The 16,867-nt window shown below is 37.7% G+C and overlaps 1 protein-coding gene across 1 annotated transcript in view; it reads right to left on the reverse strand.

Moving 5' to 3' along the window:
* The window catches only part of PCDH17 (protocadherin 17), a 91,057-nt gene extending 76,679 nt beyond the window's left edge, over positions 1–14,378 (reverse strand). The window contains exon 1 of the mRNA XM_069467191.1: positions 11,814–14,378. Within this exon, the coding sequence (XP_069323292.1) occupies positions 11,814–14,378 (2,565 nt within the window). The remainder of the gene's footprint in view (positions 1–11,813) is intronic.
* Between the last annotated feature and the right edge of the window lie 2,489 nt (positions 14,379–16,867).

Raw genomic sequence — 16,867 nt, forward strand, 5'->3', positions numbered from 1 at the left:
CAGGCCCAGTTCCTGGTTGATAGTGCCTGAGAGAATATCTGGTATGAGTATATAGGCCTCTGTGGTTCTTTCTATGACAGCCTCAATCTTGATATCCCTTTCATCTGGATTGAGTAGCACTGATTACTGATGTGCCCTTTCCCCAAAACGTCAAATATTTCAAGGTGAATTTACAGATGGATTGGAGTGGTAATGTTTAGACAAATATAGATAGTTTAATCTTTTAAAAAGACTCTCTTTTATCTATGAATGTTGAAAATGAACCCTAAACATTTGAAAATTACATTTCTGTGGTCCTTTCTATTTATTATTTTTTCCTTCACTCTGTAGCTCAGCTACTCTGAAAAATGGGGATAATTGAACTTTTAATACAGCTTGAAAATTCATTCTGCTTAAAACCCTCACTCTATCAAACCTCCTTATTGTTTGATATGGATTTTGCAATTAAACCTTAAGATCCAGGTACTTAGTAAGTCCCAAAATAGGTTAAAATTGGTAAATTATTTCAATTAATAGCTTTTGAAATGATTTATTTATTCACTGAATTAATAATTATAGATTAAACAACTCTGAACATTGTGAATACATTTCAAATAACAATATTGAAATGGAAAATGTACTATTTATTTGTATGAATGTTCAGTTTATGTTTCTTTATTATGTGCATAAAAATTTCATTATCACCTACTCAAGATAGATTCTGAAATGTGGAGAAAAATTTTGTAAGCTAGTTTATTATTACATATACCTGATAATTGCCAACAGTGATTTTTTTCATTCTGATTATCACATGGCAGATAGTAGATGCTAAAGTGAGTAAATTTTGAAATTACATATAACAAATAAAAATAAATGTAATCCTAACAAAACTGTTTAGGGTTTAATATAATCTCATTTCATTAAAACAATTATATAGAAAGAATGTATTTACAATTTATGGTGTATCTCCACAAATGTAAGTATCTTAAAAATTAACTAAAATATAGAAGATAGACAAAATGATTATTATATTAAATTCTTAACAACTTACTAGGGTTGAATGATTCTTGAAGTCTTAACAAACAGACATAAGAATTGCATCATTTCAATACCATACACAACATATTAAGATAGAAAGACATGCTATAATCAACATTATTTGTTCTCATTGTACTGTATATATATGCATGTGTGTATATGTTTTATATATATTATATCTGTTTACATATATACTATAAACAGATACCATGAGAGCTTGAGGTGCATAATTGTGAACTTTGATCACCCATCTTTCTGCATAAACTTGTAATATTATCAATAGAATTATATAGAAATTTTCATTGCAGTAATTATCATACAGAGGCGGTAACTATAAATATTTCAAAATGTAAAAATATACCACATTCAAATAAGTTATTAATCATCAGATCAATATTTTAGCATATTTGTATTAATATCGTAGACTTTTACCTTAGTCATATCTAGGTTTGAATCTAAACTGAAGCATATATATGATGGGTGATTATTGGAAATTAATTAACTATAGAAGTCTCAATTTCTTCACAAAGAATTCATACTTTTTAAAGTGCCGGCTATGTATCAGAAACTATGCTAATTTCCTGCAACTATAGTTGACAAACAACATGGACGTGGCCCGTCTTCAATTATTTTCCTACTTAGACTTCTTTGAGACAAAGTAACTTTATGTTACTAATAAAGAGTTAAAACATTGATCAAGGGGGTTAACACTGTTCAGACTTAATATGATTCATTATTTTGCATGTAGGTCAATTAGATCTTCATTAAGAACAGAATACACACAACAACAACAACAAAAAAGAAATGAATGAAACTTAGTAAGGAGTTAAATCACCTGTTAGCCATCCAGTCTTAATCTTTTTATTGCTCTTTAAAATCCTCAGGCATCATGTCGCTTTGGGATCAAACATAGACTAAAAATATTTCCATAGCTTCTGCCAGATTAGATATTATTTTACCACACTTTTCTTTTTACCTGCTAGTCTAAGCCCTGCTTTCTCTACATTGCCAAATAGTCTTGCTATCTTTTACTTCAAACTTAACCAGGCAACAGAGGAGAGTGATGAAAATATCCACTCTTGCGCAGAGATGTTACATGCCAACTTTTCACCTACGGCAAAATTTGATGACTGATTTGTGGATCTTTATTTCTAGAGTTTTACTATGGAAACACGGACATAACCTTTAACCAGAGCAAACAGAGCCACTCTAATAAGCTGGCAACACCAAACCTAAAAATGCACGAGGAACAGAAAGATCCTGGCAGGAATTAATCTGCCATTTTCACACATCTGCCCAAGGGAGGTATTGTAATTGCAAAAATTTACTCTAAGACTGCTGAGACTCTTAGTAATTATGTTTCTTTTTTTTAATAGAAATAGCCACAGGTGGTAACAAATTGGGTTTTGAGATGGGGAACTGGGCATGCATTCCAACCCAAATTACTATGTAATTGTCTTGATTATAAAAAATCATGGAAAGTCTATTGTTCAAAATCAGAAGGAAAAAAAGTATCCTTAAATGTATTATTTGTCTTTTTTAGTTTCTCTCCACTTGGGGATATTGCTTCATTTGTTGGTATTGGCACATTCAATATCAGGGCCACACTGTAGATGGAATAAGCTTTTGCCAGTGACCCTTAGAAATTCCTGTGTGGGGGAATTGTTTAATAGGATAGTTCTCTTATTTCCATCATTATTATCTAGGGATAAATAGTAGCTTCACTAAGAAAGTCAGGATCAGGAAACTTAGCTAATAATTATGACTCCTGCATCTGCCAACACTGAAAGTGAAAGGTTATAGACTTTTTTTTCAAGCTATGCTTTGATATTGAAATGTTTACCGTTTTTCATATATATATGCTCTCAATACTCCTATATCTTACTCTATACTTAGGTACATGCAGCAGCATCAAAATATTTTCATTGTTTTCTAAAATTATAAATACATTCCATGTATACCATGCCAATTAACAGTCAATGCATATCTACAAACTTTCTTTTTAATCAGGAATTTCTGATTTAATCAACCAAGATGACAATACAAGATAAGTCATTGGTTTAAAACAAAAAGAAAGAAAAAATTTATTAATGTAACACAAGGTCATGCAAAGCTTCAAATAATAATAAAAATGAAGCAAACAATCAAGTGTCTTGCCTTGAAACTATGTGAAGGTAAGTTTGTATGTAATTCTTAACTTTACCCTAATGAAAATGATAATAAAGATAGATAATTGACTTATATTTTTGTATGTCTTATAAATGCTCTTATTCACATTCTTAATGCAATAAATTTATTTGAGATATACTATTTTAAAATAGATACAAAACTGCAAAAACAAAATAGAAAGCAAGAATTCCGTGTCTGAGAAGACATTATAATAGAATTAACCAATATTTAGATCATATTCTGGTTTGTTTTTGTTTCTGTTTTGATGACAGAACTATGGAAATCAAAGTAAATTATTTTAACATTGTTTAGAAAGTTAGTATGACTAATAGTTTATATAAAGGTGTATCATTAAGCACTTAGGCTTGAGCTGGTAAATATCTTCTTTTGAAACTAATCCCGTCCTTTTCCAAAACACTGAAATGATAACATTTTATTCTTACTAAATTTTGCTAAGAATTTAAGCTTATTATTTCTCAAATATTCTAATTTCTTAATTTCATTTTATCTACTGAAATGAGGACATCAGTAAAAACCACACAATGCCACTTTGCACATGTGGTTAGTTCTCATGATAATCAAAGGTGAATTGCTTCATAAATTCAGTTCTGCATATGCAATTGTTCTGCTACTGTGAAAGAACAGCAAAAATATATCAAGTATTCAATCATAAAATAACCTCAGTATACTCATAAAATATGTAGCATGAAAAATAAAATGAACAGCTTTTAGAAAAGGTATTTATATTGGGGACTGTGATTTAACAAATAATGTATATTAAGGTGAAAACTAGCTTTAGGCTTTCGAAACTGATGGAAATCTTTGTCCTGTAAATACAAATTTAAGAATTTATCTAAGACATTAATAGTCTAAAATTGAATTATACAACAGAAAAGATATTTTGACCCCCCCAACCATTTCTCCCCTATAATAAAATACCTGTTGCATTTCATTTTATAAAATCAAACTGTTGGAATTTAGGATATAACTTAATACTTTCATGTATATATTTCAATTTGAGTTTTATTGAATTGGGGAACATGAAAATTCTATGCATAAGTATAATTAAATCATTGCTTAGCAATATTTATTAAGAATTCAGGGAGAAATACTATAAAGAAGCATATCAATTCATGATTTGTGCCTAAATTACATTTTTTAAAGTTATCACCAAAAAAAGCTGAAGAAAATATAACTAAAGAACCATAGTCATTGGAAAGAAAATACTTATTTAATAACATTGGATGTTAAATCTGTTATTTTAAAGCATATATGCTATCAAAATCTTTAGAATCTTTCAGTATATAGAGTCATTACCTATATTGTATACTAATATAATTTACAACATGTAACCAATGTTTCTTATAACAGTATATAGCTACACAACAATTATGAATGTATAGCTTTGAAACTTGAAATTGATTTCTAATGCTCTAGCTTTCAAACTCTACAAAGGCTGCTTTTAGCTGATAAAGAGAGTAAACAAGAAATTGCCCTTTAAGTGGTTCCTTTAATGTGTTCCACTAATTAAAAATCAATCAAAAACATTACAAGTTTAAAAAATATTAAATATTGTTCAGACAGGGTACATTTCAGTGCCAAACAGATGCTTACAAGATTGTATTTATCTTTAACTTGCTCATTTTTCATAGAACATAAATATGATTCATGACTATTTTAGTAAATAGAAACAAAGAAAATAAGATAATACAGGTCTTCGAATATTTCAAAATGACTGAAATAAATTTATGTCTAATACCATTAAATTATTTCAATATATTCCATTCCTCTAATCAGACCAAAGTCTATTTATGTAGATTAGTTACATCTAAGAGTGTCATTTATCCAACCTGTATTTATCCTTTGATCACAAAGCTTGTTAACTTAAATGGTCTTTTATTGTTATGATTCGTTTTCCCATAATTATGCTGTTTAACTGCCTTATTTTTTTGAATAAATATATGCAAACGCGCCAATCATATTCAGCACAGTTATGCTAGATGCTCAATGAACTGTAAGAACCATTTCACTACAATAAAACTTCCTGGAATAGATCCAGGGCAAGGCCTACAAATACCAGTAATCAGAATGTCACTAGGACCAGAACAGGCAAATAGAAGTGTGTCACATGTATATCAATAGATTCTCTCAAACACTGTCTGAAACCAATTTTATAGTCTATCACTGAAAGAATGTGGTGCATACAAGTGAAAGATGCCACCCACACAGCCACAATTTTGCATCTGGATTTTTTTTACTGGTCTTTTTTTGCTTTACCTTAAAAATATTGATCTTAATATTTTCTTCAGTAGCAAGGAAGCAGGAGCATCTTTCTGCTTAGTCACAGCAGGGATGTTGATGTCATTAAGGACTTCTTTATCATAGATAATTTATTTCAGAAGACCAAAGGATAGCAATATATCACTGTCAAAGCCAGTGGTGAAAGCTTATGACTAACTGTAAAATACTGTATGCCACTGAAGGAAATTCTTGTCAAAGTCTCCTTTACTAAAGCAGGTTGACAATAGATTAGTGTAGGTCTGATGAACTTGAAAAGTAGGTGGGTGGCAGAAATCACACTATCTTCAAAATGATAAGCAAAATGAACTTTGTGCTATTCTCTAACAAATATACATTGTTTGAAGGAATTCAACAACAACAAAAAAATCCCTTCCCTAATGGCTTTACTAAAATATGACTTTAAGATAATGCCCTCTGGGATTTATTAAACAGAACTATCACTGAAGGGAATACCTTCTAGAGCAATGACTAATATCATAATTAGCGGGTGCATTTGTAAGAATTTACTCACTATTGTAGTGTATTGCAAGACTTCTCCACCATTAGGGAGTTAAGTTTTACTTCCTTACTGGCATGAGCCCAGTTATGGTGGCTTCTTCTTCCTCCTGCTGTTTCATCATCAAGCTCAAAGTATATATATATATTCTCACAATGCTTCCCACTCTCCTAACAGCCTCCAAAAAGAATTAGAAATTTGGATTAGATTTTTTTTCCTTTTAATCTTCATAGGCTCCAACCTATTTCCCACTGAAGGCCAGTTGTTTTTTAACTCCTTTTCTCTAGAGTGACTGGCTATGTCTCAAGAAACTTCAAACTGTTTGAAACTTTAAAACAGTTAACTCATCAAGTTTTAACTTATTTTTAAAGAAAAATAAAAGTCTGAGTCATTCCTTAAAAGGAGGAATATTGCTTTTGAACTAAAATGTATAAAAATGGGCCAATATTTGTACTTGAGCAAGTACTTACATACATTATACTGAAAATATAAAGACATATTTATACACATACTTAATTTTGTCAAAAAATTTTATTTTTCATACTTTAATAAATATAGGCATAGCCAACTGCAATACATGCATGCAAGCCTTTATTCATCTTTAAAAAATATAAAATATTCTGCTTAATTTATGTCTTTTATTTTATAGACATATTTTTATTGTGTTATATTACATAAGCAGCACTGACAGTGAAAAATATGAAAACTGAAACCTGAGAATAGTACTGAAACATGATAAAGTATAAATGTTGTATCATTAAATAGTATTATATAATTATCTGAAGATTTTTGAAGATTTTTTTTCCTTTTAAAATAGGTATATTTCTTAGTTCTTTAATAGAGATACTATCTGGGATTGTTTTAAGAATAATTTATTTTAATCTAATATATAAAAGGTATATCTATGCACTTTAAAAAAGTGTATAATATATATGTAGCATCAACTTTATGTAGAAAACATTCTGTAAAATGTGTGTGTGTATGTGTGTGTGTGTGTTTTCCATGTCTTAAACAATATAGTCAAAGGTGGTAATGTTAACTTAGAAAATGTAAATTTTTTCTTCATGAAAAAGTATTCAAGTAGTTGAGATAAGAATTTTAGGGCATAGTTTTTCTATGATCTGATATCTTTTCCTGATCATACACAGCCTTAAATAACATGAAGATGCCAGGACTAAAATTCCAAAATCCTTGGCATACATTTATATATGATAATATTTATTGAAATTATAGAACTCATACAACTCAAGTAACATTTAAAATTATCTTACTCCTACAGTTTTAAAAGCCTTGAGGATTATCATCTCAATGTAAGGATGATGAAATATTAGCTGGCATTTTGGAAATTCTGTTGAAAACCAAAAGCTAATGGATAAAGAAGGTGTTGCCTTATGAAGAGTTATCAACTAATATTAAATATAATATTCTGTGGTTTCTAGTTCATATAGTCAAAAATTACACTTTTTTATTTTACTTACTGTGAAATAGAGAAAAGCACAAAGATTTATGTTGGAGCTGAAATTTTCATACATGCACAGAAAACTAAGAATAAAAGTAACAATATAATGAAAATAATAATAATGTTGAGATTTGGGGAATCTAAACCCTTCTCTAAGGAAACTCCAAACACCTAACAGCTTATTATATTTTAAATTAAGTTTATTTACTTTATTTGTACTACTTTTAGTGCATGATAAAACAGAAAAAAAGTAATGATTGTGTACTCATGTTAATCTGAAGAGGAAATTACTTTCTATCTTTTCAAAATCTTTAAGAAAAAAGGCAAGTAGACAAAACACTCCTAGAGGCATGCAATAAAAAAGGGACATTCTTTTTTTTACTCAGCCCACCCTAACTCCTATAAATAGAGATGTATATATAGTTTATGGAAACTAATGCATATAATAATCAAATAATGCCATCTTAAAATAAAAATCACAGCAAAATATCTCCAAAATTATAAATGATGAAAGACATTCTAAACATACTTTGTGTTTGTTACTGAAATCATTAATATGCTACAGTATGAAGTTTTGAAGATCAAGATCTTGGGAACCTATCTGAATGAGTCTCTGTAGTCAGAAGCATCTTGTACTAAAACGAAGTGGGAATAAAGGCAGACAGGTGATAATGTTGCTATTAAAGATAGACTTTTCTTTCATCGCTTGATTCGGAAATACTGAGTTTGCTGTTTACACTATGATACTTTAGTCCTCTACATTTCAATCTCATTTTTATATATTTGGATTGGCTCTAGGCCTTTATCATATGCTTAATTCCCTGTTATTAAAAAGGCCATGTACATCTATCAGAAGGATTTTATCTTCCCAGCATGAAGATTCTAAAGTCAGCTCTAACCTGAATCATTTGAAATTGATCTATAAAACACTGAGTAAGAATGTATTTCTTTTCAAGATTTATTTCAGATCTTATTCTGCTGGCTCAATATATTTTCTTCTATGAGAGCACATTAAAATGACTTGTCCTAGTGCTACAAAAAAAAAAAAAATGTGAAAACACATTTCACTAGTGCGTTCAAACAAAACTGGAAACTCTCTTATCAGTGAAAAGTCTCCAGTCTCTTCTCCTCTTCTCAAGGAGGCCTGTTGAAAACACCTGTTGAGAAGCCACCCTGATACTTAACAACTAATTCTTGAGAAGCCATCATTGGTATTTATTCTTCAAAATTAGCAATGATCTCTGCTTGACTTTAGATTTCATATTAATACATGAAATAATTCACATGGAGATTTCTCCTATGAAAAATGTCTTTATAAATTTATATAACAATCTATTTTCCTTACCTACCACAAACTCTGTGTTCCTATTCTTCAAATTAGTTTTATAACTATGAAGTAACTATTTAATTATAATTATGATGTATTATGATACATACTATTGTGGATATTTTTCTCATTAATCTATTATTAAAAGAGACTGACTTTGTCTGAAAAACTTGAAAAAAACCTGAAATAAAATCTCTTTCTCACAAACCATTATTTCTATACCAGCTTACACGATTTTTCTGTATCCATATTCAGTAAAAATATTCTTGTGCTCCCAAAGAACCTGCAAACATCAATGTTAACATTTTAGACCTTGTGAAGCATACAAAATACCTTGATACTTAAATCTTAACTTTAGCTGTATTGTGAACCTTATAAATCATGACATTCCTAAATTTCATATTACCACACTATATCAGTGTATCTCAACACAATTATAAATTTCTTTTCATTCTCTTAATACAAATACACTGTGCACCTTCTAAACAGCACACATATGCTGGAAAATAAAGATGAACCATGTCTCGTGGCAGTTAGTCCAAGCGCACTCTGTGGATTAAAATTCTACCTTTAGGAACACATGTCAGATTAAAAGTGTGTTTCTTTAGCAGGCTGTATTACATATATACACTAATAAAAGCACTTGAAACAAAATTATGGGATACCTAAATGCTTTAATTCATGCATGTCACTTTAGCACAATGTGTTTGCAGTACACTAGTTAAAAAAAAGTCATTGTAGTTAATTTACTCTGTTCTCTATAATAAGTAATGAGATAAACCTGTTACATTTTAAAGACCATTAACATATTAAGAACTTACAAAGCATCCCTTAGACGATTGCAAAACCTCAATAGAAAAAAAAAAGCCTATTTTAACAGTTTATGTTGAGGATATTTCTAGGACAGAAGCAATACAGGAAATTGAATTACTTTGAAAAAAATTTCAAGGACTTAAAATTAAAGCTTCTTTTGTGTCTTTATATTATAGATTAAAATTCTAGAAGAAAGGCAATGGTGAGGAAGTTTGTCCTTTGTTTTCCGCTTAAACTGTGTTTGTGTGTGTAAATTTGCTTTGGCTTAAGTTTTACTGCTAATGGGAAGAATCATCATCATCCTCCACCTTCTCCTTAAGCAATGACCAGCTTCAAGGACAGCATGGTATAAATATAGCGCAGGCATCACTGTCCCTCAAAACCTTCTGAATATGTTAATTCAAGACAGTTCCTCACTAGTCTGCCCAACGAATCAGGTTAGCTGAAAATTCTACAGCACCAACTTCATTTTTACTGGAAATTAAATGAAAATACAATTCATAGAACTTGAAGGGGAAGATTAAGCATTAACCTTCTGTGAAATATTTATAATTGTCAACGGTAAAAATATAAGAAAGTTATATAACATATATGTATCTATAAAATGACTACAGCAGATCTATAAATATATATTTTAGCATATATTCCTTTAAAGATATACCAATCATCATTAATGCCACTTTTACAAACTCACAGAAAGACTTTCATAGAAACCACACCTTTTTAAGTTGGAAATTTCTTTTTCAGTTTTATATAGATCTCAAAAAATCATGATTACTCATGCTCAGTAAACACTATAAAAAGTGGTATTTAATATAACAATTGATACTTTAGTATTCAGTAGCATCAATTATGAGTTTGTTTTTTAAGGACATTATACTATTACAGGAAAATATGTTTTGCTAAGTATTAGTATTTGGTACACTTGTTATGTTAGAAAGGATAATATAAAATTTTACTACTCCACTTTAACAATAAAAACATTACTGAGTCAAGTGTCATTAAAAAGTTATTTGCTTTTCAAGCATAAAATTATAAACAAATTATTTTCATTTGCACTAAACTAATCTTCCTCCTGAAGTGTCACTTTTAGTTAAGCTCAATTTTGAATTTCACATACTGCTCAACCAAAGTAATTTGTAGCAACACATATTGATAATAAGCAAAAATTAAGTTTTTCTGCAACACAACTCAATAGTGGTTAAAAGAAACTAGACAGTGACTAGACACAGTACGGTTATCTGCTATTGTTAGAATCTATATACAGGCTGGGTCAGTCATTTAGTTTTGTCATGTCATCAATAACTTTGAATCATACTAACATATGTTAAATATAGCTATAGAGAAAATACACAGTATGCAAACTAAATGCACCCTGGAATTCTTTTTGGCACATCAAGTGCCTTCAGTGCAACTTTGCCTCCTGTTTTAAATACCACAAAATGAGCTTGTGACCCTCTGGTATACTCTTTTCATTCCTCAGTGACTCCAAGAAACAGATCGGGATAATCATGAGACAAATACAAACAAATACAAACTTTTCATAAGTGGTCATTAGCCAGAGTCTACATTTACTCAAACTTTTGAAAGTGCTTCAGAGTATTACATTTCAAAGTCTTCACCTCCACTAATGCATTATGCTGCAGTTTCAGCTGAAGAATAAATGAGACTTATGTCCTTTAAAATACTTTTTAAATATAAAACTGACTTTTTGAGAGTTGAAAACTTAGTTCAAATTGATTCAAGCTCTGGAATTCTGACTAGTTGCTACTTTGTACTTCAGTAAGTTAACTTCTTAATATGTGGGCATACATTTCTTTCATTTTGGGCATCAACTTTTTTTAAATGAAATTAAAATCTTTTTAAGAAAACTAGCTAAAACAATTTTTTCCCCTACTCTGGGAATCTTTTGTTATGGAAAGAAATCTAAAGCGACAAATAAAAATTAAGTAAAATAAATTCTGAATACTGCTAACATTTTTAAACCTATAAAAATAAACTTTAAAATGCAACAGAAGTAGGACATTTACATCTTGTAGATTTTAGACTATTTGAGGGGTTATATGCAGAGTATGATGTACACACTGTGTCAAAAGTCTAAACCATTTTCATTTATTTTTTTTCCCCTTTCACTGATGCTGGCAGTGTGGCTTGTCCTTGTACCAACGGTTTCAGGACAGCTCCAAAACCAGCAATAAAGTGAAGTCCCAGTTATGCTAAAAGTCTCCTACCTGAATTATGGACATCCGAGTGGCGGGGGTCTCGCTTGCATTAGTCCCTTGTCCGGTGAAGCTGGTGTGGCAGCCCGCGTGCCCCTGAGGGACAGTCAGGTTGTTGGAGGCTGGTTTGAGATACATCACCTCCGACCGGGGCGAGCTGAGGGGCAGGCGGGTCTGGTAGTCGAAGTACATAGGGGAGGTGGCCAGGGAGGGGCTGCTCACCACGTTCATGACGTTCATGGCATTCCTCTCCTCGACCTCGCTCTGCACCAGCATGATATCATTTTTGTTGATCTTCTTCTTCTTGCCTTTGCCCCCTCCTAGCTGTGGGTGGCTGTACTCGGCGATGCGGCAGTTGTAAGTGCGGATCTCCTTGTTCTCGCGCTTGCACTTGACGGCGATGGTGATCATGGCCGCTAGGAGGATGATAGAGATAGTGCTCAGGGTCACAATGAGCGGCAGCGACATGTCCCAGTGGTGCTGCTCGCCATTCACCCGGGGTACCCCCTCGGGCAGGGAGCCGCTCACCGAGCGGATGATGAGCTTGGCCACTGCGGACAGGGTGGGCTTGCCATGGTCGGTCACCTTTACCACCAGCTCCACTACCGGCGTCACGTCCTCCCAGAAGGGATGCAGCGTGCGGATCTCGCCGCTGGATGGATCAATCTCAAACAGGTGGTCGTCGTTGCCGTCTACGATCTCGTAGGTGAGGCGCCCGCTCTCGCCAAAGTCGCTGTCGAGCGCGCGCACGGTGCTTACCAGGTAGCCCAGGCCGGCATTACGGGGCACCTGCAGCTCAGCGGTGTCGTTCTGCAGCGTGGGAAGCACGATCACCGGCGCGTTGTCATTCACGTCCAGCACTGTCACCCTCACAGTGGCGTTGCTCTCCAAGTGCGCGGGCGCCCCCGAGTCCTTAGCAAGCACCTTGAACTCAAAAGCCTTGGTCTGCTCGTAGTTAAAGGAGCGCAAGGCGTATATGGCCCCATTAGTGGGGTTCACAGACACATAGGTGTAGATGGACACGTCGCCGATGTGAGAGGGCAGAATGGAATAGGATACAGTACCATTTTGGCCCAGATCGGGATCTTGGGCGAGCACTGAACCCAGGTACTCTCCTGGGATGTTGTTCTCATGTACCTGAAGCACGTAGAGCCCTTTGGTAAACCGAGGCGGGTTGTCATTCTCGTCCAGGATCTTGACCGCAAACGACTTGGTGGAGTTGAGTGGAGGGGAGCCCCCGTCCCGCGCCACGATTGTCACATTGTATTCGTCCTGTGTCTCGCGGTCCAGCGGGCGGTCAGTCACCACCGTGTAGAAGTTGTCATAATTCTCCTCAAGCTTGAAAGGGACGGAACCCCCGGGCCCTCCCAGGCCCCCGCCGCCGCCAGTTCCTCCTCCGCCCAGGACCCGACACTGCAGCTGCCCGTTCTTGCCCGAGTCTCGGTCAGTGACCCGCACCAGGGCGATGACTGTGCCGGGAGGGGCGGCCTCGCTCAGCGCCCCCTGGCGCACGGAGACAAAACCAATGGACGGCGCGTTGTCGTTGCGGTCGATGAGTTTGACAGTGACCTTGCAGTGGGCTGGGATAGGGTTAGGTCCCAGGTCTCGGGCCTGCACATCAATCTCCAGCATCCCATTTTCCTCATAGTCCAGGTTGCCTTTAACACGGATTAGGCCGGTCTTGGGGTCAATGGAGAAGAGCTCCCGCACGCGGTCGGGCACGTAGCTGCTGAAGGAGTAGAGCACTTCACCATTGGGACCCTCGTCAGCGTCAGTGGCGTTCAGATCTATGACCACGGTGCCCAGTGGGGCGTTCTCGGGCAGTTCTACCAGGTACGAGGGTGCCTCGAAGACCGGGCTGTTGTCGTTAGAGTCAATCACCTTCACGTTGATCTGCACAGTGGCAGAGCGTGGCGGCTCACCGCCATCCAGGGCAGTCAGTACAAGCGTGTGGTGGTTCTGTTGCTCGCGGTCCAGTGCCTTCTGTATGACCAGCTCTGGGAACTTCGTGCCGTCTCCGCGGGACTTGACATCCAGTGCAAAGAGGCCATGGTCGTCGCGCGTGAGCAGATAGGTGCGGAGCCCGTTCTCTCCCGCGTCTGGGTCATGTGCGCTGGTGAGGGGGAAGCGGGTGCCAGGGGCCGCATTTTCCGAGATGTCCATTTCGATCTGGTCGGAGGGGAAGGAGGGCGCATTGTCGTTGATGTCCTGGATCTCTACCTTGATCATGCAGATCTCCTTGTCGTTGGCGAACACTTCGAGGGATAGCTGGCACTTGGCGTTGTGGCGGCACAAGGATTCGCGGTCGATGCGCTGCTTGGTGTAGAGGAGCCCGCTGTCTGCGTCCACGTCCAGCAGGTGCGGCGCCGAATTCTCCAGCACCCGGTAGCTACCCGACTTGCTGCGCCCGCCGCCGCCTCGCTCAGCAGGCGGAAGCCCTGGCTGCAGTCGAGCATCCTTGCCAATGTTACCGATCACCGTGCCGGCCCCTTGCTCCTCCGGCACGGAGTAGTTGAGGTTTTTGAGAGTCAGGGCAGGGGCCCATAGAAGAAAGCAGCAACAGATGGAAAGGTACATCCCAGACCGGTGGGGTGGGGGCAGGAGCAGCCGGACTGGAGGGGCGAGCGAGTGAGTGCGCGCCAGCCTGGGGCCCCGGCGCAGCGTGCGCGCAAGATGCGAGCCACAAGTCTATGGGTCCTTCCTTCCCTCCGCACTCGGGCTGCAGCACCAGGCAGTCTCTCTTTATTCCGCTCAAGTTCCCCGAACCTGTTGATCTACAGCATCCGCACTGGGCGACAAGATGAGGTGCAGCGGAGCTGCAGGGGCTCGGAGCAAGGCGGCGGCTCCCTGCGGCTGGGGGCGAGCCCGCGGTTTTGTCTCTCTCGCCTGGACTTGAGGAGGCTCAAACTTGAGTGATGAGACTGGCGATAAGAAGGAAATCACGTCTGGGAGGGATGATAATGAGCTAAAGAATCGGTAGGTTTTCCTCACTCCCGCTAGGGTGCTGCAAATCCACTCCTGCCCGGAGCCTCCGGAATACTCTTCACATCGAGTGGGGGAGGGTGCGGGGAGGTGTGTCTCCAGGCAGATCCGAAAGTGAAATCCTTACTTGCTACTCTTCTTCCGTGATGAAATTGATAGGGATGAAGAGCAATGAAGAGAGAGTCACAGATATATTTTGAAGCTTCTTCGGCACACCGTGAAATGTCTGCTTGCCGCGCGGGCTAGTCCGTTTTCAGGCAGTGTTTTGCTGCATTTAGAGATCTAATCTTGCATTGCTGGCTGAGGCAGCAGCGGCGGCGGCGGACTGCATCTACCAGCCAAGCGTATTTTTTTTTTCTCTCTCTCTCCTTTCCGAGCAGCCAAAGGGAGGGAGGAAATGCAGCGTAAAGAACTAGTGTCCCGATTTGTAGTTTCCTCTCCCCACCAGGCTCCTCCCTCTCTTCCTCGGAAAAGGCTCTCCCCCGAAATCAAGAAAGCCACAGCCTGATCAGCATTTGCTGTGTGAGTCTATTGGGAGGGGAAAAATACATAGATATATCCTCGCCTCTATTCGTAGAACACACTGCGATTTCTCTACGCCAAACCAGTAGCCACCGCTACCATCCCATCCTCTCCCCGGGAGCAAGGACTTCTCTCCATGCAGTTTAATTCCAGTTTGCTTTTCTTCCCAGGCGAAAGGAAATCAACAGGCAACTCATGGTTGGACGTGCAGATTTGAAGGGGGAGGGGGAGGCAGAATAAAAAGGAAGGGGGAGCCACCCCACAGTCTTCGCACACACACTCTCCCTGTCTCTCGCTAGAAGGGAAACAGTCTCTGCATTCACAGGGCTGGGCTGTCAAGTGCCTCTCTTTTCTTTCTATTCATCATCTCCTTCCAGTAGCCCTGCCTCCCAGTCCTCTTCATCTAGAAAGGAAAACCTTGGCGAGGAATAAAAGTGGTGAATATTTGCAGCGAATAAAGTGCGGGTTTTTTTTTCCCCCTTCAATTTTTTTTTTTTTTTTTTTTTATAGTAGGAGGAGTGGGCTGGATGAAAGAAACATATCAAGGTTTGGCGTGATGCATTCTGCAGTCTCGCTCTCACTCAGTCTCTCTGGGCGACTCGGGGAGGGCAGGGGGTGAGGAGATGTGGCCGCCGCGGTTCAGCCGGGGGCGTCCACCCCGGGGATACCTCCGAGGGGATGTTAGGCACAGGTCTGTCTACACATTATTTCGGGTTCTCGAGACGCCTCGACATACGGGAATGACACATCCAGAAATGCAGGTGTTCCGATCTGCCGGATGAGTCAGAAGCAGCGGAACGAATCGTATTCACTCTCGCCTCACGGTCCTCCCTTCACAGATATTAGTTGCGGCTTCTTCCTAACGCTTTCTCTGACTCACTCTATAGAAAGGAAAACCAGATTCATGTTTTGGGGAAAAGGATAAAAAGCGAGAGAAAGGGAGGGAAGGAAGAAGGTGAAGCTGAATCCAGCAGCACTTTTACTCTACCTCTTTCTGCCGGAGTCCGAGGCTCTGGAAAACAAGGCGTCTGCTTTGCTAGGTGTATTTATTTAATTTTTGAAAACCTTTCCTGTTGGTGAGGTGTGAGGCACTCCAAAATCTCTCAGAGTCCTGGAAAAATAATAAAAATCAGATTTCCAGTAATTGTTCCGAGTTTAGTCTCACATCACAGTTCAAGATTTTCCTCTCAATGTTCTCTATTCACAAAGTCCAGCATCGGTGTGTGTAGTTAATTGTGCAGTCTGTTGTGGAGTTTCTTTCTTTTTTTTTTTAATTCCTCGTTTTCTGTCACGGGTGGTCTCTTTCAATCTGGTTCCTGTCAGGATCACCCCACCGTCTGAGAAAGATGTGCGGATTTCAAAGCAAATAAATCCATCTCCGCCAGCAAAGCCGCGAGGAAATGAAAGGTGAAAATTCAATTCAACAGTTGGAGTAGCGTCTCCCCAGCCGCCCTCCACCGCTGCCGCATCCGCCGGGCTCGCAATCCCTGCTCTCTCCCCAGCGTCTCTTGCTGACTGACTCTATTCACCTCACGCCGCCGCTTAAACATTGATACTGATTC

Source organism: Eulemur rufifrons, chromosome 4 (genome assembly GCF_041146395.1).
Source record: "Eulemur rufifrons isolate Redbay chromosome 4, OSU_ERuf_1, whole genome shotgun sequence".
Classification (NCBI taxonomy): Eukaryota; Metazoa; Chordata; class Mammalia; order Primates; family Lemuridae; genus Eulemur; species Eulemur rufifrons.